This window comes from Schistocerca cancellata, chromosome 1 (genome assembly GCF_023864275.1).
Source record: "Schistocerca cancellata isolate TAMUIC-IGC-003103 chromosome 1, iqSchCanc2.1, whole genome shotgun sequence".
NCBI lineage: Eukaryota > Metazoa > Arthropoda > Insecta > Orthoptera > Acrididae > Schistocerca > Schistocerca cancellata.
The window spans coordinates 1,044,273,702-1,044,297,235 of record NC_064626.1 but is presented as its reverse complement, the minus strand read 5'-3'; the positions used below and the strand labels follow the sequence as shown (position 1 = coordinate 1,044,297,235).

General features: G+C 42.6%; 1 protein-coding gene across 1 annotated transcript in view; it reads left to right on the top strand.

The window, feature by feature from the left end:
• Positions 1-1,811: 1,811 nt before the first annotated feature.
• The window catches only part of LOC126090105 (SEC14-like protein 2), a 317,955-nt gene continuing 296,232 nt past the window's right edge, over positions 1,812-23,534 (top strand). The window contains exon 1 of the mRNA XM_049906960.1: positions 1,812-1,966. Within this exon, the coding sequence (XP_049762917.1) occupies positions 1,913-1,966 (54 nt within the window). The 5' untranslated portion in view covers positions 1,812-1,912. The remainder of the gene's footprint in view (positions 1,967-23,534) is intronic.

The window sequence follows — 23,534 nt, the reverse complement described above, 5'->3', positions numbered from 1 at the left end:
CTCAGCAGATAATTCTTTATTGTAGTTCCAACGTTTGTGTGGCTTTTGCATAGACTTTGCCTCAAATTATAACATGTTGCATTAGCACTTTACATCTACGGTTCTTCATTTGTATGGCCATATTGCCCATAGTTGCTTTACAGTTCTTACCTGTTGTAAAAGCGAAATAACCATACTCTCAGGAAATACATTTACGGTGTCTACTTTAGTTATTTTTCATAGTCTGTGATTGTTACTGCCCTTCGACAAGTCTTGCTCCCAACTTGGTCTTGTTGACTTACAACGAGCCAATGGGAAAGCGAAGTGGCGGCCGTATCTCCTAATATTTCATGTTCGCCAAAGGACATAGTTCAAAGAGGGCAGAAATGTTGCAATTTACGTACTAAGTGGACATTAATTCAGTTGATACCTTTAAACAAATATTCCGCAAAGACAAGGTATTACAAAGTGATTTGCTCATACAAGTATCGTACTTAACAGAGATCATAACAGTGAGTTGTCAAGTTCCGGTGCAAAGGGTACCGAAATGAGATTTCACGTCGCCATGGCTAAAAAAGAGAGAATTCCTCTTTCTTGCTGCCACATGGATTTAGTTAATTTCATCAGACAACAGAAAACTTAGCAAATGCAGGGTCGACCAAAGTGGACCCACTTGCACACGAAATTCGGGGCCGTTCGCTGCTATCAATTTACGGAAAGCACGATTAGTAGGAGCATCGAGTACGTTTCTCACCGTTTAGGAGCGAAGTTCAAATTTCTAATTTCATCTTCCCTGTGAGCGTCTTTGGAGTATTCATAAACTCATTTTCTCCAGATCATAGATTAGAGTCTTTTTCCACTTATACCGAGCGAGGTGCGCAGTGGTTAACACACTGGACTCGCATTGGGGAGGACGACGTTTCAAACCCGCGTCCAACTCATCATGATTTAGGTTTTTCGTGGTTTCCCTATATCCCTTCAGGCAAATGCTGGGATGGTTCCTTTGAAAGGGCACGGTCGGTTTCCTTCCCCATCCTTCCCTAATCCGAGCCTATGCTCCGTCTCTAATGACCTAGTTGTCGATGGGATGTTCACTTTTGTTCTCAACTAACTCAATGATTATCTTAAGGGCCTTGTTCTGAAGGACAGGACGTTTGCAAGGTGTGTGTCTGCAGCTATGCCTCGTATTTTACATCAAGGTGCACAATTTACCATAGCGGCAACTGTTATTCGGACAAGATCTACTCACAACAATATATTACGACGAACTGAACTGTAATGGAATCTCCACTGTCGGCGCCTACAAATAATCACTACTCTAAAATATGTTGTGTGGCACGTGGTTAAAAGTCCAGATACGTTTGCTCTCGATGCACCTGGAGAAGATGACGAACAGAGCCATCGCAATAATACACGTCAACTATAAAATCGAGACAGTTAAGTTTGTATACATTCACACTGACGTTTCTTGTGTACTTTCGAGACCACCTTTTAGTCAAACCGCGTCTTACAGCAGTATTTTGGTGTAGCACATAAAACCCTTATAGGATCAATGTACTGCATACACCAGTTGCAGTTTTCCCACTTACTATAGTTTCGAAGACTTGCCTTCCTGTTCCCTACAACATGGTGTATATGATCTTTCGCATCAGCTGCTCTCGAGTTTGACTGTTCTGCTGCTGGCAACGTGTTACCAATGTTTCATTACGATTGTGTCCGCAGTGCGCGCTGAACGGAAACGGTCGCGAGCCTGGGAAGTAGCAGGAGCTTTCTGCGCATGCGCGTCGATCATACTTTCGCACGCCGCAGCGCGGCGCTGCCGTCTCCCACGGCATGTGGATGGCTGAGCCCTGCCGCTTCGCCAGTCAGCTTGCGGCTGTGACAGAACACGGCCGTAGACTCTCTCTGACGACGACCTGCTGACCGCGGCATCATGGCACCCGACGCGCTCGACCTCACTGACGACCAGCGCTTCTCTCTGATGAAGGTAAATATTTGTAGTGAATACTATTTCCGTCTGCATGGTCCTAATTTCGATCTATCTCGCTAAATATTGGAAAGGAAGTCCTTCACTGACAATCGTGTCTCAGGCACGCTTGACGCTTCTTTACATATTTTGTGCTTCGGCGAATAACACTGAGCTGCATCCTCAGTCGTTTGTGCTGATAATACTCAAACATTACATCAGATATCAATGTTGGGTTTGAAGTCCTAACAACTGTTGTATTTGCGAACTGAATTATGGGAATTCATATCTGCCTATTATGCAAACAAAACACCTTTTTATAGTCTAAATTTGTTCATTCATTAAAAAATATTACTCATATCTAATTTTTTGAGACTGTTATTACATTATTACGTAGCTTCCTACACTTCTCTTGGTACCCGTCCTCTTTTGGATGCTAATCTGTCCTAACTTAGCAGTATTCGTATTAAAAACAAGTACCGCGCCTTTGTGTATATTTCTGCGACAGATGAGCATCCATATGTGTATAGGACCCAAGGAAAGAGCTATGGAAAGTTATATAATACTGTAAAGAAGATCCTACAGAACCTAGCATTCTAAAGAATAGAACCTGAATAAAAGTACCCACTTATGACGATCCAAAGGCGCCTACACTTGTTTCCGGTCTAAAAAGATGTGTTGTCTGCGTTGTTCGTGGACCTGAATTTTCATGCTTAAATCAGGTCTTTACCAAATTGTGGACTGGCTCAGTGAGTAGTTTTCTTTGCCTGTAAGATTTATGTCTAACAGTTGGAGTAGGGCCATACAAATAGCTGCTGCCATTGACGAATCATGTAAGTATGAAACTGAACAATTATATAGATCGATGGTAACTCCGGTGCTAGGCTTTAGCCTGTTAGCATAATACTGAGGAACCGTTAAAAGCGTAGATTCAATTCAAAAAGCTTGCTCAGCTTTAAACTGGATTACTGTTCCAGTGAGTGGGGTGCATGTCAGGTTTGACTTGACAGAGGACACTGAGCATGTAAGAGAAGCCTTATACAGAAGACATCATATCGAAACGTTACGAGTCTGCATTATTCACGGGAGCGTGTTACTGACGGACGAGAGTTGGGAAGAGAATGCAACTTGAAGGTGCTGGAAAATGTAAGGTATATTTTTTAAAAACTACGAGTATAGATTTAAGTGTCAGGAAGTCCTCTGTGAAAGTATTTGTATGGAGTGTAGTCATGTATGGGAGAGAAAAGTGGACGGTAAACAGTTTATAGACAAGAAGGGAATAGAAGGTTTTGAAATGTGGTGCCATACAGAAGAATGCTGGAGATTAAATGGGTAGATCAATACTCGTCCAATCTGTTGCTATATCAAGCGGCAGAGATTTCTCTGGCCGACTGTACGTTACAAAACTATATGAGTTTTTACCAGTATACCTCCTCCACGGAACCCCGGTTGAATCAAAACCTTGACAACTAAAACGCCCTAGTTTGTTACTAACATACAATTAACCTTCTACATATTACCTTGTTCCTCAAAAAACTTTTTGTTAGCACTGTTATCCAATTTTAGCCTCTTAACCCTGGCATTTATGCAATACACATGTCTTCACCTTGTTAATAATTAACTGGTGCTGAACAGAACTGAGGAAAAGGAAAATTTGTAGTACAACCTGACTAGAAGAAGGGATCGGTTGGTAGGACAGATTTTGGGGCATCAAGAGATCACCAATTTAGTAGGGGGTGGGGGGGGGGAATCGTAAAAGGAAACCAAGAGATGAATACAGTAAGCAGATGCAGAAGGATGTAGGCTGCACAGGATAGACCAGCATGGAGAGCTAGAGTAAACCAGTCTTTCGACTGAAGATTACAACAACAGAAACATGTATAAACGAAGCTGATATTCCCAGATTTCTCGCTGAAAAACTGTACTTGTGACAGTTCACAAGGGAATAGTGAAGATATAAATGATCTGAACAAATTGCTCGCAGCCATATGATTAGTGTTTCTGCGTACATGCCAACCCTAAATGCAGCCGAAATAATCTTATTCTATGATGCAAGAAAAAGAACCACGTATTATGCAGTGATATAAAAACACAATGGATGAAAGTGAATGTGCTGTGGTTAAGCATTAGCTTGCATTACATAGAGAAAACATTTGGAAATTTTTTTTTCTTTTTTTTTTTTTTTTTTTTTTTTTTTTGTACGAGCAGTAAAATCGAATCAGTTAAAACTTGGCTATATTTTCTGTACATGGCGTTCCTGTCAAGCGTATTTATTAATTCCAAATAACATGGCCACGACAACCCAGAGTACCGCAGCGTTTTTAGTCATTTCGTACATTCCTCTTCATTTTCGGTAGATGCAGAGGAATAACAGTCAGGTTGTAATTTAGAATCGACTTCAGTCACAAGAGGCTATTCTTTACTCAAATAATAAGAGATGAATCAGCGGAAAGGAGATGCGAGGTTCAAAACTCCATCCAGCCATACCAAGCCAGGTTTTCCGTGGTGTTCCTAAACAGCTTAATGTAAATCCTTGGATGGTTGCTTTGAAAAGGACGCGGCCGGTTCCCTTGGCTGTCCCTCTGCTGTACGTGCTTGTACTCCATCTGTAGCGAAATCGTCGACGATGCGTTAAACAGAGATTATCCTTTTTTTTCTTTTTTTCTAACTCACTTCATCAAGGATAAGAGGAAAATTAGAACTGACCTTGCTGAATGGACAATGACAGCTTTTGCCTGAAGTGACTAAATCGAAATGGCGGAATGGAGATTAGAACCTCACTCCTTCTCTACACTGGTATCTGTGTGTTCGGAATCTAATGCAACGAAAAACTTGACTTTTACCCTCTCAGAATTTTTGCCACAGTCTCCTCTCCAGCCCCAAGCGGTGTGGATCAACGTTACGCAGTGTACTCGTACTCATGGTAAGAGTGATTAACACGCCCCCCCCCCCACTACCACCCCCCAAAAAAAAAGAAAAATTGTGAAGGAAACGAAATGACCCAGTTCGTATTAAGAGTATATGTGTTATTTCAGTGATTACAATGTGTCAAATGTTCTTAAAGAACTTTGCACTGTGAGCCCAATAATCAGTACGACGTTGCACCCCCTCCGGCCTTGATGCACGCACTGATTCGATTACGAAGTGTGTCAGAGCAGTTGTAGTCTCTCCAAAGTTGGCCCACAAATGTTGAAACTGGTCTTTGATTTCCTTGACCTGGCACTGGGACGCAATTTACGTCCGAACTGGTCTCACATGTGTTCTGTCTGGGACGGACTTGGGGATCTTACTGGCCATAGCTCATAGACACACATTCCATTTGCGGACGAGCATTGTCGTGTCGAAAAATGTTGGATAAGAGGTAACACAAGAGGACGTAGGATGTCCGCGACATACCGTTGTGCCCTCAGAGTTCCCTCAGTCACTGTCAGCCGTGACTTGAATTCATACCCGAAGTCTCCCCACACCACGACACAAGAAATAACACCGCTGTGTCCCTCTAAAACACGGGATCGATGGCACCTTTCCCCAGCTCGCCATCATAATAGCCGATTATGGTCATCCGGGGTAGCGCAGACCTGCGATTCGCCGCCGAACATTATTGTATTACTGCGAAATATGGGAGAGAGTGTCACAGAAATGATACAGAATTTGGGTGGGTATCATTAAAAGAAAGGCCTTTTTCGTTGCGACGGAATCTTCTCACGAAATTCCAGTCACCAACTTTCTCCAAATGCGATAATATTTTGTTGACACCGATTTACATAGGGAGGAACGATCACCAAGATAAAATAAGGGAAATCAGAGCTCGTACGGAAAGATATAGGTGTTCACTCTTTCCGCGCGCTATACGAGATTGAAATAATAGAGAATTGTGAAGGTGGTTCGATGAACCCTCTGCCAGGCACTTAAATATGATTTGCAGAGTATCCATATAGATGTAGATGCGACGCCGTTCATCAGCAGTCCATGCTTCCCACTAACGACACCACTCCGCCGGCCGGTGTGGTCGTGCGGTTAAAGGCGCTTCAGTCTGGAACCGCGTGACCGCTACGGTCGCAGGTTCGAATTCTGCCTCGGGCATGGATGTGTGTGATGTTCTTAGGTTAGTTAGGTTTAAGTAGTTCTAAGTTCTAGGGGAGTGATGACCACAGATGTTAAGTCCCATAGTGCTCAGAGCCATTTTTTGAACGACACCACTCCAAATGCAGCCGTTTGTCTTGTGGTGCTATCAGTAGCCTAAGCATGGGACGCTAATTCTCTGTCCCGGTTGCTGCTAGTCTCCGACCAACTGATTCAGACGACACTCTACGTTGCAGAGAATCCACTACATGTTCTCGGAAGGGAAGCCCCGATGTGAAGGTGTTACGATGTGCTTGGTGCAGAATACGGCAATCCTTCCTTGCGGTGGTCGATCGCATACTTGACAAGCATGCCTGCGCTCACGTTCCCATGTAGTCCAATATCGGGCCAAAATGTCTAGCTACTGCACATTTCGACCAGCCAGTCAAATTGAGACCCACAATGTCTCAAAGTCTATTAGGTGCTGATAACGCTGTCTCATTCGAGTACGCGGCATCTGCGTCTCCTTCATACTGATCACTCAATTTTTAAAGCAGTTCAGGTCCCTGATGTACCCTTACAGGCCTGGAACAAGAATAATATTATTGTGCTCTGGTGGCCGTTCTACGTGTCACAGATAATTGATGCTCTCCCCATTTACATACTCATCGACGATGTGCACGTGCACAAAGTTACGTTTACATCCGACTATATCTTCTGGGTGCTTCGCGTTTTCTTGTCAGTCTGCGTACATCCACAACCATCCTGATTATAAAAAAAAATAAGACGCGAATAAAAGTACTCATTGATGGTGGTACAAAGGAGAGGAAAATATTTTTGGGCTATAAAAATGTGTTGTTTGCATAAAAGGCGGACCTGAATTAAATTACCAGGTTGACGACCGGCTCAGAATGCAGTTCTTTCGTTTCCGCCTTACTGCTCAATTTCTCAAAAATGGTTCAAATGGCTCTGAGGACTATGGAACTTAACATCTGTGGTCATCAGTCCCCTAGACCTTAGAACTACTTAAACCCAACTAACCTAAGGACATCACACACATCCATGCCCGAGGCAGGATTCGAACCTGCGACCGTAGCGGTCGCGCGGTTCCGGACTGAAGTGGCTAGAACCGCTCGGCCACCGCGGCCGGCTTCAATTTCTCGCGGCGTAGATGATAGTAAATTACCTGGAGGCAATTTTCGGGTAGCGTCCTTAACAACCGCCGCTATTTCGAAAGTAGAAGCTAAAATTTCATCCAGTTAACGACTGTAGTATCTGATCTCTGAGCCCAATGTGCATAATTTTCTGCTATTAATATTGATGTCAGGAGTAGGCATATACCAGTGAACCAATTTTTTATAAGCTTTTGGTATTTTCTTGAATCATTTAAGTCGAATGCGAGATTCATTTCTTCAAAAAAGCCTATTCCAGCCTTTTCAACTGAAATAGCGCACCGTCTTTACTCAGTATTTTTCCTCCCCCTCGATTATTAGCGACTGAAAGAGTCACTCACTGTAGATACAACTCTAATAGATCTAAAGTAGGATATCACATTATACATGGTGAATCACCTACAACTTGCACCGCAGATATCGCGGAAATGGAAGTCCTATTGACGTATGCTTTTTACAGAACGGGTTCGTAGTCAGGGGCTGGCATTGTTAGACAATCAACCGACTTAATAGTACTTAGTGTATTTTTTGTGCAAATACAAACTTTTTAAAATGGAACAATGCCTATTGACATCGACAAACTAAAAGTAGTGCAAATCGTTTACGAGATATCTTGTTTCGAAAAGTTTTCACACCGACACTTGTTTGCACCATTCAGCCTGCGTAGTTGCTATGTACGATGTTGCTATGTTTGCTTACAGTGTGCTTGCGTGTTGGGTGAGTACAATGCGATTTGTCAGTTGGTTGGTGTGTGACAGTCCAGACAGTAGATCGTGAATAGACAATGGGATTTACCATTACAGAAAAACCCGAGTTGCTCATGATGTATGTGGGGAATAGGAAGAATGCAGTTCGTTCTGGTACAGTATATGCGGCAAAGTATCCCAATAGACGTCAACAATCTCAGCAACTGTCTACCAATCTCTTCAACCAGTTACGTGAAAGTGGTAGTGTAAAACCTAGAAAACCTAACAGAATGAAACAAGGGACGACAGAAACAACTGTTGCAGTTGATGCGCATGTTACCTCCAGCGCAATCGCACGAGGAAGTGGCATGAGTCAGCCAAGTGTCCTACGCATTCTCCTTCGCAATAGGTTCCACCCTTATCACATCTCTCTCGAACAAAAGCTGCGTGGAAACGATTACGAAAATCGTGTTGACGTCTATACATGGACATCAAGACTGGACACTCCTGATGTCTCACGCATTTTGTTTAGTGATGAAGCCACATTTACCAATCATGGCCAGATAAACCGCCGAAACATGCACTATTGACCTGTTGGCAATAACCGTTGCCTTCGTCAGATGCAACGTCAGCGCCCATGGAGTGTAAATAAATGATGTGCGATAGTGAACCACCAGTTCATCGACCCGTTTTTCATAGCTGGAATACTGAATGCGGACAAGTATCGCAACCTCCTAACAGACCATCTTCCACGAATGCTAGAAGACGTTCCTCTTCAGACTAAGAGGAACCTCTAGTACCAACATGATGGCTGTCCACTCCATAGTGCACGAATTACTACAACATGTCTTCACAAACTGTTTCCCAGACGTTGGATTGGACGCAGTGGACGTGTACCATAGTCGGTCCGTTCCCCGTATTTGACGCCTGTAGAGTTTTCTCTGTGGGGAGAGCTGAAAGCCGCTGTCTACAAGGACACATCAACTAAACCCAGTTATATGCAACGAATAATGCTGCATCCTGCACGGACGTCTCTGCAGAAATGCTAGCACTTGTGGAGCAGTCGTTCCAAGCCAGACTGGAAGCGTTTTGCCGCTGCCGATTATTATTTTGAACACAACCTGTGGTGGTCAGCTGTCTTGTTACTGGTCAGAACCCTCACATCTAGTGTAAAATGTTCAAATGTGTGTGAAATCCTATGGGACTTAACTGCTAAGGTCATCAGTCCCTAAGCTTACACACTACTTAACCTAAATTATCCTAAGGACAAACATACACACCCATGCCCGAGGGAGGACTCGAACCTCCGCCGGGATCAGCTGCACAGTCCAGGACTGCAGCGCCTAAGACCGCTCGGCTAATCCCGCGCGGCCATCTAGTGTATCTACTTATTGTTCTTTAGTGTGCTAACACAGGTATTTTACATGTGTCGGTGTGGGAACTTTCCAAACTAAGATATCTCGCAAACGACTCGCATTAGAATCCTGCAACAAACACCACTTACATTTTGATTTACCGTACTTTTAGTTTCTTAATGTCAATAGGCACTGCTCCATTTTAAAAGTGTACGTTTGCACAAAAATACAATTTCTTTGTATTACACACACATAAAAAAAGTTTACTTCACCCAGGTTCCCGGATTTTCTGAAGATAGACGCTGACTGTGGATTTCGTATCACAGACACAGTCCCTTTGACTGTTCAGAGATGTCACTAAACACGCCCAAAGATGTAAACAACCATGCTTGAGCAGCGCCTATTAGACGGAGGGGGTCCGACAGCCGATTAGTTCCAGTCATTCCACCAAGAAGGAGGTACACGCCTCGTGCTGTCTGTAGTTCAACCATTCCTAGATGGTGAATACCGCGGTTCGATCGCGTCCGCATTGTTACTTTGTGCCAGGAAGGGCTCTCAACAAGGGAAGTGTTCAGGCGGCTCGGAGTGAACCAAAGCGATGTTGTTCGGTCATGGAGGAGATACAGAGAGACAGAACTGTCGATGACATGCCTCGCTCGGGCCGCCCAAGGGCTACTACTGCAGTGGATGACCGCTACCTACGGATTATATAGCTCGGAGGAACCCTCACAGCAACGCCACCAACTTGAATAATGCTTTTCCTGCAGCCACAGGACGTCGTGTTAAGACTCAACCTGTGCGCAGTGGGCTGCATGATGCGCAACTTCACTCCCGACGTCCATGTCGAGGTCTATCTTTGCAACCACGACACCGAGCAGCGCGGTACAGATGGGCCCAACAACATGCCGAATGGACCGCTCAGGATGGCATCACGTTCTCTTCACCGATAAGTATTGCTTATGCCTTCAACTGGACAATCGTCGGAGACGTGTTTCTAGGCAATCCGGTCTGGCTAAACGCCTTAGACACACTGTCCAGCGGGTACAGCAAGGTGAAGGTATCCTGCTGTTTTGGGGTGGCATTATGTGGGGCCGACGTACGCCGCCGGTGGTCATGGAAGGCGCGGTAACGGCTGTACGATACGTGAATGCCATCCTCCGACCGACAGTGCAACCACATCGGCAGCATATTGGCAAAGCATTCGTCTTCATGGGCGACAATTCACGCCCCCATCGTGCACATCTTGTGAATAATTTCCTTCAGGATAACGACATCGCTCGACCAGACGAGAACCCTATCGAAAACACCTGGGATAGATTGAAAAGGTCTTTTTATGGACGACGTGACCCACCAAGCACTCTGAGGGATCCACGCCGAATCGCCGTTGAAGAGTGGGTCAGTCTGGACCAACAGTGATAAACTTGTGGATAGTATGCCACGACGAATACAGGCACGCATCAGTGCAAGAGGACATACTACTGGATATTAGAGGTACCGGTGTGTACAGCAATCTGGACCACCACCTCTGAAGGTCTCGCTGTATGGTGGTACAACGTGCAATGTGTGGTTTTCATTAGCAATAAAAAGGGCGGAAATGATGTTTATGTTGACCTCTATTCCAATTTTCTGTACAGGTTCCGGAACTCTCAGAACTGGGGTAATGCAAAACATTTTTGGGGTGTGTATTATCATGGTTCAAATGGCTCTGAGCACTATGCGACTTAATTTCTGAGGTCATCAGTCGCCTAGAACTTAGAACTAATTAAACCTAACTAACCTAAGGACATCACACACATCCATGCCCGAGGCAGGATTCGAACCTGCGACCGGAGCAGTCATGCGGTTCCAGACTGAAGCGCCTTTAACCGCAAGGCCACACCGGCCGGCTGTGTATTATCATCTGTTGACTGGCTAACAGTACGAGACCCTGACAAGCAACCCTAGGAGCCGCTGTCAACCATCCCATTCTGTGAAAATCGTACATCAATAGCATTCTACATTTCCGCGATATTTTCAGTGCATGTTTTAGGTGATTCACCTTGTACAATCACGCGTAGCATCGTACACTAGAGACTAGTGAGGTCACAAAACACTTTTGTATCATGTGAAAATTTCTCATAAAGAACAAAAGTCAGTATTTTTCACCTGTGATTGAATCTAGACCAGAGCACCAGCCAAAGAGAAATTATGTCTGGTTTAGAGAATCATTATACTCATGGTACATTTCCCTTATCGCAGTAACTCTGGAACTTAAAAGACCGGGGTTTCCTCCCAGGTAGTTCCTGATTACGCCCGTTGACTGGCTGTCTCTTCTCGTTTGTAGAGACGTCAGTTTCCGCCGATAGAAGTGACACAGTGATTAAGGCCCTGGACGGGCATTTGGAAGGAGCAGGACTCAAATCCCCGTGGTGCATTCTGATTTAGATTTGCCTGAAGTATTGCCGGGATTGTTGTCTCAACAAGGCCGTGTCTCACCTCATATCACGTCCTTGTCCAGCTGAACTGATGTTCAGATTTTAAGCGCTTTTGTCTCATTGAAGAACCAAATGGCTTTCCCTGTCATCATTACCAATAAACAGCAAAGGACAAAATAAACTTGACGTCAGTACCTATGTCTCCTACACAAGTAGTAAAGCAACCCTAAGGTCGAAGGTCTACAGTGTTGACAAAACATGGCCATAAGACTGACGTTACGTCCTTATACTCGCACACATAAGAACCAGTCTATCGTGTCTTTTACGAGCGGACTCAACAACACACCGCGGTGTCTACACGCCGATGACGCTAACCCATTTTTCAAAATATACAAATTTATTTAATGTATAACGATCGCGTTTATTTGTAAATAAAATAACTGTAACGTAAGTACTTTTTATTTTTAATCTGTCGTTTATGCGCGCCAAGAAAAGAAAAAAGACGCCCAAGTAGAAGGCGGTGTTCATCTTCTACTTCAGTGGTTGAAGACCACTCGCATGACTTTGCAATAAAACTAGCTGGCAAACCAGGTATTCCATTCCCTGGGTATTCGTTTTGGCTATTTTCTATTAAAAATGAAAGTAAAACATGAACTGTGTTTGTAGTGGAATATCAAAAAAAAAAAAAATCATTTCCATGTACTCGTAAAAACATCTTTGAAATTATGAAACACAGTACGAAGAAAGATCCATAACGTACAAATAAGTAAATCATCCAAATTACGAAACATAGTATACAAAATACAAATTCTTTGTAATGTTTATTTAACTCAGAACTTGATTATAAATAGTGTTTCTATTTCAATGTCCAGTAAGCTGGACGCAGCTGCTTCGCCAGTCTACAGCGCGATTTTGTAAACGCCTCTATGGCAACGCCTCTTCATAGCTACATCTACGTAGATGCTCCGCACATCACCCTTAAATGCCTGGCAGAGCATTCATCGAACCACCATCACAATAATTCTCTATTATTCCAATCGCGAACAGCGCGCGGGAAAAAACGGATACCTATATCTTTCCGTGCGAGCTCTGATTTCCCTTATATTATTACGATGATCGTTTCTCCGTATGTAGGTCGGCGTCAACAAAATATTTTCGCATTCGGGGGAGAAAAATTGTGATTGAAATTTCGGAGAAGTTACCACCGTAACGAAAAGGCATTTGTTTTAATGATGTCCACTCAAAATCCTGAATCATGTCAGAGATACTCTTACTCTTCGATAATACAAAACGTGCTGGTCTTCTTTGAACTTACTCGATGTCCTCTATTAATCCTATCTGGCAAGGATCCCACACTGCGCAGTAATACTCCAGAAGAGGACGGACAAGAGTAGTGTAGGCGGTCTCTTTACTAGATCCGTTGCCTCTTCTAAGTGTCCTGCCAACAAATCGCAGTCTTTGTTTCGCCTTTCCCACAACATTTCCTACGTGTTCCTTCCAATTTAAGATGATTGTAATTGTAATTCCATTGCATTTAAGGCTTCTAGATTGGGTTGATTTATTGTGTAACCGAAGTTCAATGGATTCCTTTTAGCAATTATGTGGATGACCTTGCATTTTTCATTATTTGCGGCCAATAGCTTACAGGAGGGTATTGTTTTCGTCTACAGCTGTTTGCGTTTCGCAGTTGATGGCTCTGAGCACTATGGGACTCAACTGCTGTGGTCATAAGTCCCCTAGAACTTAGAACTACTTAAACCTAACTAACCTAAGGACAGCACACAACACCCAGCCATCACGAGGCAGAGAAAATCCCTGACCCCGCCGGGAATCGAACCCGGGAACCCGGGCGTGGGAAGCGAGAACGCTACCGCACGACCACGAGACGCGGGCTTCGCAGTTGATATCTGTCAGAAACGCTGCTAGGTGTCAGGGATTTCCTTAAGTTGAGTCAACTGGAAGAGTGTTTTACTAGAGTGAATGAAGTACTGAAACCTCATGCATGATGCGGCATTTTGTCACGCATCTCAGAGTTTGACTTCATATCTCTAGAACAATGTGATGTACAACGATGTAATTTTGGATGCATACTCAGCGGCATATTTTAATACTGTCTGCGAAATATTTTGCGAATAGAGTGAGTAGCAAAGGATTAATAAATTGAAATGTCATGCACAATGCGGTAGTTTTTCACACATCTCAGTGCTTATATCGTCACATCTCCTGAATTATGTATGGTACCATGATATACTTTTGTTTGTGTATTTAGCCGCCGCGTATATGGATACTGCCAGCGAAATTTATTATGAATACAATCAGAATCACAGAAGTAATAGGTTAAATTTAAACATCATGCATGATGTAACAGTTTTTCACGCATCTCATTGTTTACGACGTCATATCTCCTGAACTATAATAGGTAGATTGTTCTTATTCCCCCAGCAATTGTGTGACAGTGAGGGAGAAGTGTCCCAGGTTTAGTTGAAATCGGTCCTATGGTTTAGGAGATGTGGAACATATGCACACACACAAATGCATACTTCGATTTTTATAATACATTGATTATTCCTTCAAGAAGAGAACAGTCATTTACAAATGGTAAGAATGAAAATAATTGATCTAAAACAAAGTTACAGTACAGTGAAAGGTGGCAGTTGCCTCTGAATAAGGAAAAGTGTGAAGTTATTCACATGAGTACTAAAAGAAATCAGCTAAATTTCGATTACACAAATCTGAGGGCTGTAAATTCAACTAAATACTTAGGGATTACAATTACAAATAACCTAAATTGGAACGTTCACATAGATAATATTGCGATTCATTGGCAGATTCATTGGCAGAACATTTAGAAGGTGCAACAGGTCTATTAAAGAGACTGCTTACACCACGCTCATCGAACCTATTCTGGAATACTGGTGTGCGGAGTGGGATGCGCGTCAGATGGGACTGACGGACGACATCGAAAAAGTACAAAGAAGGGCAGCTCGTTTTGTACTACCGCGAAAATGGGGGAGATAGTGTCACAGACATGATACGTGAATTGGAGTGGCAATCATTAAAACAAAGGCGTTTTTCGTTGCGACGGGACCTTCTCCAGAAATTTCAATCACCAGTTTCCTCCTCCGATTGCGAAGACATTCTGTTGGTACCCCCTACATCGGGAGAAATGATCATCACGAAAAAATAAGAGAAATCAGGGCTCGCACAGAAAAATTTAAGTTCTCGTTTTTCCCGCGTGCCGTTCGAGCATGAAGGTGGTTCACTGAACCCGCTGCCAGTCACTTTATTGTGAACAGCATAGTAATCACGTAGATGTAGATGAAGTATTACTTACGTGTTACCTGTACTTACAAAGTAACAGTTCTCCCTAGGTTTCGCGATTAAGATACACAGATTACAATCGATACTGACTTATGACGCCAAAAACTTATTTCATATAACGAGCAAATGCATTGGGTGTTACGGTACAACCGGCAGCTGAAAGGTTCTTTTGTGAAACGTCTCGACGTGTCGAAATGATTTAGAAGAAAATTAGTGGCCCAGTGAGGGGAGGGAGGGAATCTGCGGTGTGCAGCGGGGGTGGGAGGGGTTGTAACAGGACCCTGATCGTATGAGCTTCCGAGCCTTACATCGTGTATTACAGATGTGCCTGTCGGAACGGTTATAGGGTCCTGAAATTTTTGTGCTAATCGCGCACGCCAAGAGGACACTCGGCGGTGGCCATCGCGAGACACTGCGACAGTTTGGACCGATATTGACTTGTTTCGGCTCTCTAGCGACCTTAGTCCAGCATAGAGTGCAGTGAACACTGGCACTGTCATCAGTCCGTTATGTCCTTGCTGTGCTGTATTGAGATTGGTTTCGGGCGTCGTTATCTCAGCGAGTAACGTCTGCTTTCGTATGCAAAAGTAGACGATATGCTGAACTCAGTGCTGTCTGCTAACGAAATCAGACTAGTTTGGCAGCGAGGGGCAGTTGCCAGTGCCTGCCGAGTATATTCGATGTGTCACTTTTCAGCTAGCCCTCATGCCGATTGTCTTCAGAGAGTGCGAGAGTAGTACCTTCTCCCCAAAAGTAGATTGCTTCCAATATCACATTGGGACGCGCACGCAAGTCATTAATAAATCCGAAACGCTTGCTGAAGATTATGTCACGGATCTCATGATAGCACTCTAAGGATTTTACCCATCTAGTTGTTTCTCCGTCACCTGGAGCCAATGAGTACGAACACAATCAATCTGCAAAATTAGGAATTTTACGTCGCCGAATTCTAAGGAAAGTCTTGAGTGACCTTGCTGTAACAAGATCGAATGCTTACACGCTTTTTGTATTGTGCTTGGCAAATGACAGCTGACGTTATTAGCAGGAGGGGAGAATACTACTGGAAAGAGGAGATACAAGGGACAGTCAAACGAAGAGGAGACAAATCAAAAAAATAAGTAAATTGTTTATTATTTCAAAAGTAATCGCCAAAACTGTTAATACTTTTGTCCCACTGCGAGACAGGACGGTAAGTGTCTTCGTGTAAAAATGTGTGCGGCTCATTCTTTTAACGTATTTGAAAGCAATATTTTATCTGTAGATTCTAAAAATACCCCCCAAAAATTTTGGTCTTACGTAAAATCTATGAACACTTCAGATAATTCAATACATGCTCTTGCTGACGGTACGGGTAATGTAACGGTTGATGATAAACAGAAGGCCGAAATTCTAAAGCTAGCTTTCAAAAACTCTCGTTTACAATAGAGGACTGCAGGACTTTTCCCCCTTTCAGTTATGGAACAAACGCAAGGATGACTGACATACTGATTAGTGTAACTGGGTTTGTAAAACAGTTAAGATCCTTAGACGCCAGGAAGGTATCTGGCCCAGACGGTATCCCCGTAAGATTATATGTTGACTATGCTACAACAAAAGAAAATTTCGGAGTATGTATTAAAATCCATGGAGAAGAAATAAATACTTGAGGTTCGCCGATGACATTGTAATTCTGTCAGAGACAGCAAAGGACTTGGAAGAGCAGTTGAATGGAATGGACAGTGTCTTGAAAGGAGGATATAAGATGAACATCAACAAAAGCAAAACGAGGATAATGGAATGTAGTCGAATTAAGCCGGCTGTTGCTGAGGGAATTACATTAGGAAATGAGACACTTAAACTAGTAAAGGAGTTTTGCTATTTGGGGAGCAATATAACTGATGATGGTCGAAGTAGAGAGGATATAAAATGTAGACTGTCAATGGCAAGGAAAGCGTTTCTGAAGAAGAGAAATTTGTTAACATCGAGTATAGATTTAAGTGTCAGGAAGTCATTTCTGAAAGTATTTGTATGGAGTGTAGCCATGTATGGAAGTGAAACATGGACGATAAATAGTTTGGACAAGAAGAGAATAGAAGCTTTCGAAATGTGGTGCTACAGAAGAATGCTGAAGATTAGATGGGTAGATCACATAACTAATGAGGAAGTATTGAATAGGGTTGGGGAGAAGAGAAGTTTGTGGCACAACTTGACCAGAAGAAGGGATCGGTTGGTAGGACATGTTCTGAGGCATCAAGGGATCACCAATATAGAATACGAGGGCAGTGTGGAGGATAAAAATCGTAGAGGGAGACCAAGAGATGAATACACTAAGCAGATTCAGAAGGATGTAGGTTGCAGTAGATACTGGGAGATGAAGAAGCTTGAACAGGATAGAGTAGCATGGAGAGTTGCATCAAACCAGTCTCAGGACTGAAGACCACAACAACAACAACAACAACAATGCTACAAATATAGCACCATTCTTATCCATCATCTATCAGAGATCGTTGGAACAGCGGAAAGTTCCACGGGACTGGAAGAAGGCCCAGGTCATAGCAATCTATAAAAAGGGTAGAAAATCGGATGCACATAATTACCGGCCAAAAATTTCACTGACGTAGATTTGTTGTATAATCATGGAACATATTTTGTGTTCAGACATAATGACCTTTCTTGACTCTGAGAAGCTCATCTGCAGAAACCAGCACGGTTTTAGGAAATAGCAGTAATCGGAGACACAGCTTTGTGCATCATACACAGCAGGCCCTAGATACCGGCTCCCAGGTTGATGCCATATTTCTAAACTTTCGAAAGGCGTTAAACTCAGTTCCGCACTATCGCTTGCTCCAAAAAGTGCACGCTTACGGTCTATCCGATGACATATGCGGTTGGATAGAAAGTTTTCTAACAGACAGGAAGCAGTATGTCGTCCTGAATGGGGTGACTTCAACAGAAACAAGCATAACTTCAGGTGTGCCCCAGGGCAGTCTAATAGGTCCGCTGCTTTTTACGATTTACATAAATGATCTGGTCGATGGTACTGACAACGGCATTAGACTGTTGGCCGATGATGCTGTAGGCTACAGGAAAGTAGTATCACACGAAACTTGTGAACAAATCAATGAAGATTCGCACAAAATAAATGCGTGGTGTAATGACTGGCAGCTATCTCTCAATATTAGTAAGTGTAACCTACTGCGTATAACAAGGCGAAAATCCCCATTAATGTACGAGTACAAAATAAATGCCCAGTCTTTGGCAGCGGTAACGTCCGTCAAGTATCTGGGTGTGACTATTCGAAATGATCTCAAATGGAATGATCAGATTACACAAGTAACGGGCAAGGCGAATTCTAGATTGCGGTTTATTGGTAGAATCCTGAAGCGATGCAGTCCTTCAACAAGGAAATAGCTTACAATACGTTACTTCGTCCAGTCTTAGAGTATTGTTCGTCTGTATGGGACCCTTACCGGTTGGATCTGATTCAAGAGACTGAGAGGGTCCAAAGAAGAGCGGCAAGATTCGTGACTGGTACATTTAGCCATCGTGAGAGCGTTACAAATCTCATAGAAAGTTTGAAGTGTGACACACTTGCAGACGGACGACGCGCTAAGCGGAATGGGCTGCTCACTAAATTCCGAAATCCGATCTTCTCGGAGGATGTAGAGCATATATTATTACCACCAGCTTTCAAATCGCGCAATGATCACCACTCAAAGATGTGGGAAGCTCGTACTGTGGCGCTCATACAGTCGTTTTTCCCTCACGCGATCCGCGAGTGGAACAGAGGGGGGGGGGAAATATGACTTGGGCGCGAATTGTGCCCTCCGCCACACACAGCTTGGTGGCTAGCGGAGTATACATGTACATGTAGATGTAGAAACAAAAAGGCACGCCAGCTCCACTAAAGTTACGATGACCTTTTTCCTTGACTGCAAAGGCCCAATGCTCATTGACTTTTTGAAACACGGCGCCACGATTAACACACAGCGGTACGTTGACATATTGCAAAAATTGAAGAGCGCCATCAACTCTAAAAACTCAGGAATGTTAACAGATGGCATCATTTTATTTTTTTTATTTATTTATTATTGTTCCGTGGGACCAAATTAAGGAGAAGTCTCCATGGTCATGGAATGAGTCAATACATGAAATTATAACACGATATTAGAAACAGATATAATGAAATATAAAAAAAACATATTCAGGTGACAAGTCGTAAGTTTAAATGAAGACAATCAACAATGTAACACTGGAATTTGCTTAATTTTTTAGCTCTTCCAGGAGCTCCTCGACAGAATAGAAGGAGTGAGCTATGAGGAAACTCTTCAGTTTAGACGTAAAAGAGTTTGGGCTACTGCTAAGATTTTTGAGTTCTTGTGGTAGCTTATTGAAAATGGATGCAGCAGAATACTGCACTCCTTTCTGCACAAGAGTCAAGGAAGTGCATTCTACATGCAGATTTGATTTCTGCCTAGTATTAACTGAGTGAAAGCTGCAAACTCTTGGGAATAGGCTAATATTGCTAACAACAAACGACATTAAAGAAAATATATACTGTGAGGGCAATGTCAGAATTCCCAGATTTTTGAATAGGGGTCGACAAGAGGTTCTCGAACTTACACCACATATAGCTCGAACAGCCCGTTTTTGAGCCAAAAATACCCTTTTTGAATCAGAAGAATTACCCCAAAAAATAATACCATACGACATAAGCGTATGAAAATATGCGAAGTAGACTACTTTTCGTGTTGAAGTGTCACTTATTTCAGATACTGTTCTAATGGTAAATAAAGCAGCATTTAGCTTCTGAACAAGATCCTGGACATGGGCTTTCCACAACAGCTTACTATCTATCCGAACGCCTAGGAATTTGAACTGTTCCGTCTCGCTTATAATATGCCCATTCTGTCTGATCAAAATATCGGTTCTTGTTGAATTGTGAGTTATAAACTGTAAAAACTGAGTCTTACTGTGATTTAGCATCAAATTATTTTCCACAAGCCACGAACTTATTTCATGAACTACATTATTTGTTACTGTTTCAATATTACACACAAGATCCTTCACTATCAAGCTGGTGTCATCAGCAAACAGAAATATTTTTGAATCACCTGTAATACTAGAAGGCATATCATTTATATAAATAAGAAACAGCAGTGGCCCCAGCACCGACCCTTGGGGAACGCCCCACTTAACAGTGCCCCATTGGGACTGAACATCACTACCACTCTCAATATTGCGGAGAATTACCCTCTGCTTTCTGTTCTTAAAGTAAGAGGCGAACCAATTGTAAGCTACTCCCCTTACTCCATAATGGTCCAACTTCTGCAGTAATATTTTGTGGTCAACACAGTCAAAAGCCTTCGTTAAATCAAAGAAAACACCTAGCGTTCGCAACCTTTTATTTAATCCGTCCAAAACCTCACAGAGAAAAGAGAATATAGCATTTTCATTTGTTAAACCATTTCTAAAAGCAAACTGAACATTTGACAGCAAATTATGTGAATTTAAATGCTCCAGTAACCTTGTATATACAACTTTCTCGATAACTTTAGCAAACACCGATGGCATAGAAATAGGTCTAAAATTGTCAACATTATCAATGTCTCCCTTTTTATAAAGTGGCTTCACTACCGAGTACTTTAATCGGTCAGGAAACCGACCACTCCTAAAGGAAAAGTTACAGATATGGCTGAGAACTGGGCTAACATACATAGAACAATACTTCAGTATTCTGCTAGATACCCCGTCATATCCATGAGAGTTCTTGGTCTTTAGTGATTTAATTATTAACTCAATCTCCCTCTTGTCAGTATCATGGAGGAGCATTTCAGGTAACAGTCTCGGAACACTTTTTTCTAAGAGCGCTATATGATTCCCTGTTGGGACTAGATTTCTATTTAGTTCACCTGCTATATTCAGAAAGTTATTATTAAATACTGTACATATATGCGACTTATCAATAACACGGACATTCCCACTACGCACTGATTCTATATCCTCAACCAGTCTCTGCAGACCAGCCACTTCCTTTACGACTGACCATATGGTTTTAATTTTATCCTGAGACTTAGCTATTCTATCTGCATACCACATACTTCTATTGCAGGTTAATGGCTGCCCACTTGTTGCCAAGGCTGTTTCGAGTATGCTGCAGAAGTTTCGTCGAGAAGCCCTTATGTATCCTCTACAATGTCACGATATCTCCCCACGCTGTGTTTCTATTTTTGTAGCCCTGGAGAAAGACTTACGTGGCCGTCGATTTGCTTCGGACGAAGAGGCAATCGTCTGGGTACAATCACGATTCCATAGCCAACCGAAAATGTTTTTCAATGAAGGCACTTGTCTCACAGTGGAATAAATGTATTAACAGTTACGGCGATTACTTTTAATATTAGAAGTTACGGCGACTACTTTTGAAATAATTAACAGTTTACTTACTATTTCCCATTAGTCTCGTTTTCCTTTGCCTGTCCCACATCGTGACAATACTTATGATTAATGTACTGAACCTTGAGAAAAATGAGCGCGGGGAAATGGAGGAAGTATACAGAATTAGACCCAAATCGCTCACGTCCCTCTGTTGCAGAGTCTTACAGCTTATTATGAACTTAAACGTCATGTTGTTCCTGTAGAAAAAGTAGTTCCTCAGGAAAGCATCACTCATAAGAAACACAGCTCGTTTACACACATAATGCCTTGCAAAAGTAGATTCCGTGTTCCTCTGTATCAGAAATAAGTTCGACAATGTCACATCTTGTCTTTTGTTGCAGAATATTTTCACAGACACATTATTGGTTCGAATAAATTTTTGCTAATAGAACGCGCAAGCTGCAGTTGGCGACGAACGTTCAACAGAACATCAGTCAACTTCGGATGTGGTCCACTATCTTGATACAGATACTGTTTATCAGATTTGGTTAGCAGCACTATCTGATAGTTCTCTGTTGACGACAATAAAGTTTCTTCGATGTACGATAGGAAGGAAAAGGAGGACGACCTGGGCAGTATGAAATCTACATCTATATATTTACATCTACATCTATCTCTACTCTACATACCTTTGTGACGCGCGCGGCTGATGTTGCTTCCCGTTGTACCCCGTATTAGGGTATCTTCCGGTTCCATTCAAGTATGTAGCGCAAGTAGAATAACTACCTAAACGTCCCTGTGCGCTCTGTAATTCTAATCTTGCCTAAAGAGTTCTACTATATTCCTAGATACCACACTTAACACTGGTTCTTGTAATATTGCAAATATTATTTTGGGTGGGTGGGTGGTCGGAGAGGGAGGTTGGGGTGGGGGGTGGGGAGGGGTGGGGACCTGGTCCCTGTTTTAAAACATCCGCTTAAGTCAGGTTCTTCAGCATTGCTGTACGCTCTTCCATATATCAGACAAACCCGTTTTTTGGTTCCTTGGTGTTCAGTACGCTATTCGTCGTCAGTATCGAGCTACTGAGCGACAAATCTGTCGCCCGAGTCAGCAAGACGCTACGAATGTGAGTAACACGTAGTGAATGCGAACTAAATATTTACTTCTGTGTTATTATGTAGCAGTTATTCCTAAACTGCGAAAGGCACTTCTTTTTATATTCACAAATCTACAAAAAGTACATTAAGAGCAGAAATGAAATATTTGATCTCATGACATGAGATCTGGCAGACTATAACGAAATGAATACTGGGCTATCTGGAGTATGCAGTCAAACAAGAGAGCTTCTGTATATCAGAGAAACTGCGAGTAAAGCCCCAGAAAATGCTGAAAGACTAGTACGTTTTATGGAAGTGGTCCATGAGACTCAAATTTTCTGAAGCACGGCAAGTCACTGTAGGTATGCTGTGTTAGTGTACGTTTTCGGTTAAATGAGTTTTCTGCGAAGAATTGTTATGACAAACTGATTATCCTGGCGTACTGTGTATTTGCTGTCTATAACTTAAGCTAACATTACCAGAAAGACAAACGGCTTTAGAGGGAAATAGAATTGCTGGAGAATCAACAATGAGAATCAAGTAATACTTTCTAAAAATACCGGGTGATCAAAAAGTCAGTATAAATTTGAAAACTTAATAAACCACGGAATAATGTAGATAGAGAGGTATAAATTGACATACATGCTTCGAATGACATGGGGTTTTATTATAACAAAAAAAACAACAACAAAGTATTGCTAGACGCGTGAAAGATCTCTTGCACGCGTCGTTTGGTGATGATCGTGTGCTCAGCCGCCACTTTCGTCATGCTTGGCCTCCCAGGTCCCCAGACCTCAGTCCGTGCCATTATTGGCTTTGGGGTTACCTGAAGTCGCAACTGTATCGTGATCGACCGACATCTCTAGGGATGCTGAAAGACAACATCCGACGCCAATGCCTCACCATAACTCCGGACATGCTTTACAGTGCTGTTCACAACATTATTCCTCGACTACAGCTATTGTTGAGGAATGATGGTGGACATGTTGAGCATTTCCTGTACTTCGTTATGCTAATTATTGCTATTCTGATCAGATGAAGCGCCATCTGTCTGACATTTTTTGAACTTTTGTATTTTTTTGGTTCTAATAAAACGCCATGTCATTCCAAGCATGTGTGTCAATTTGT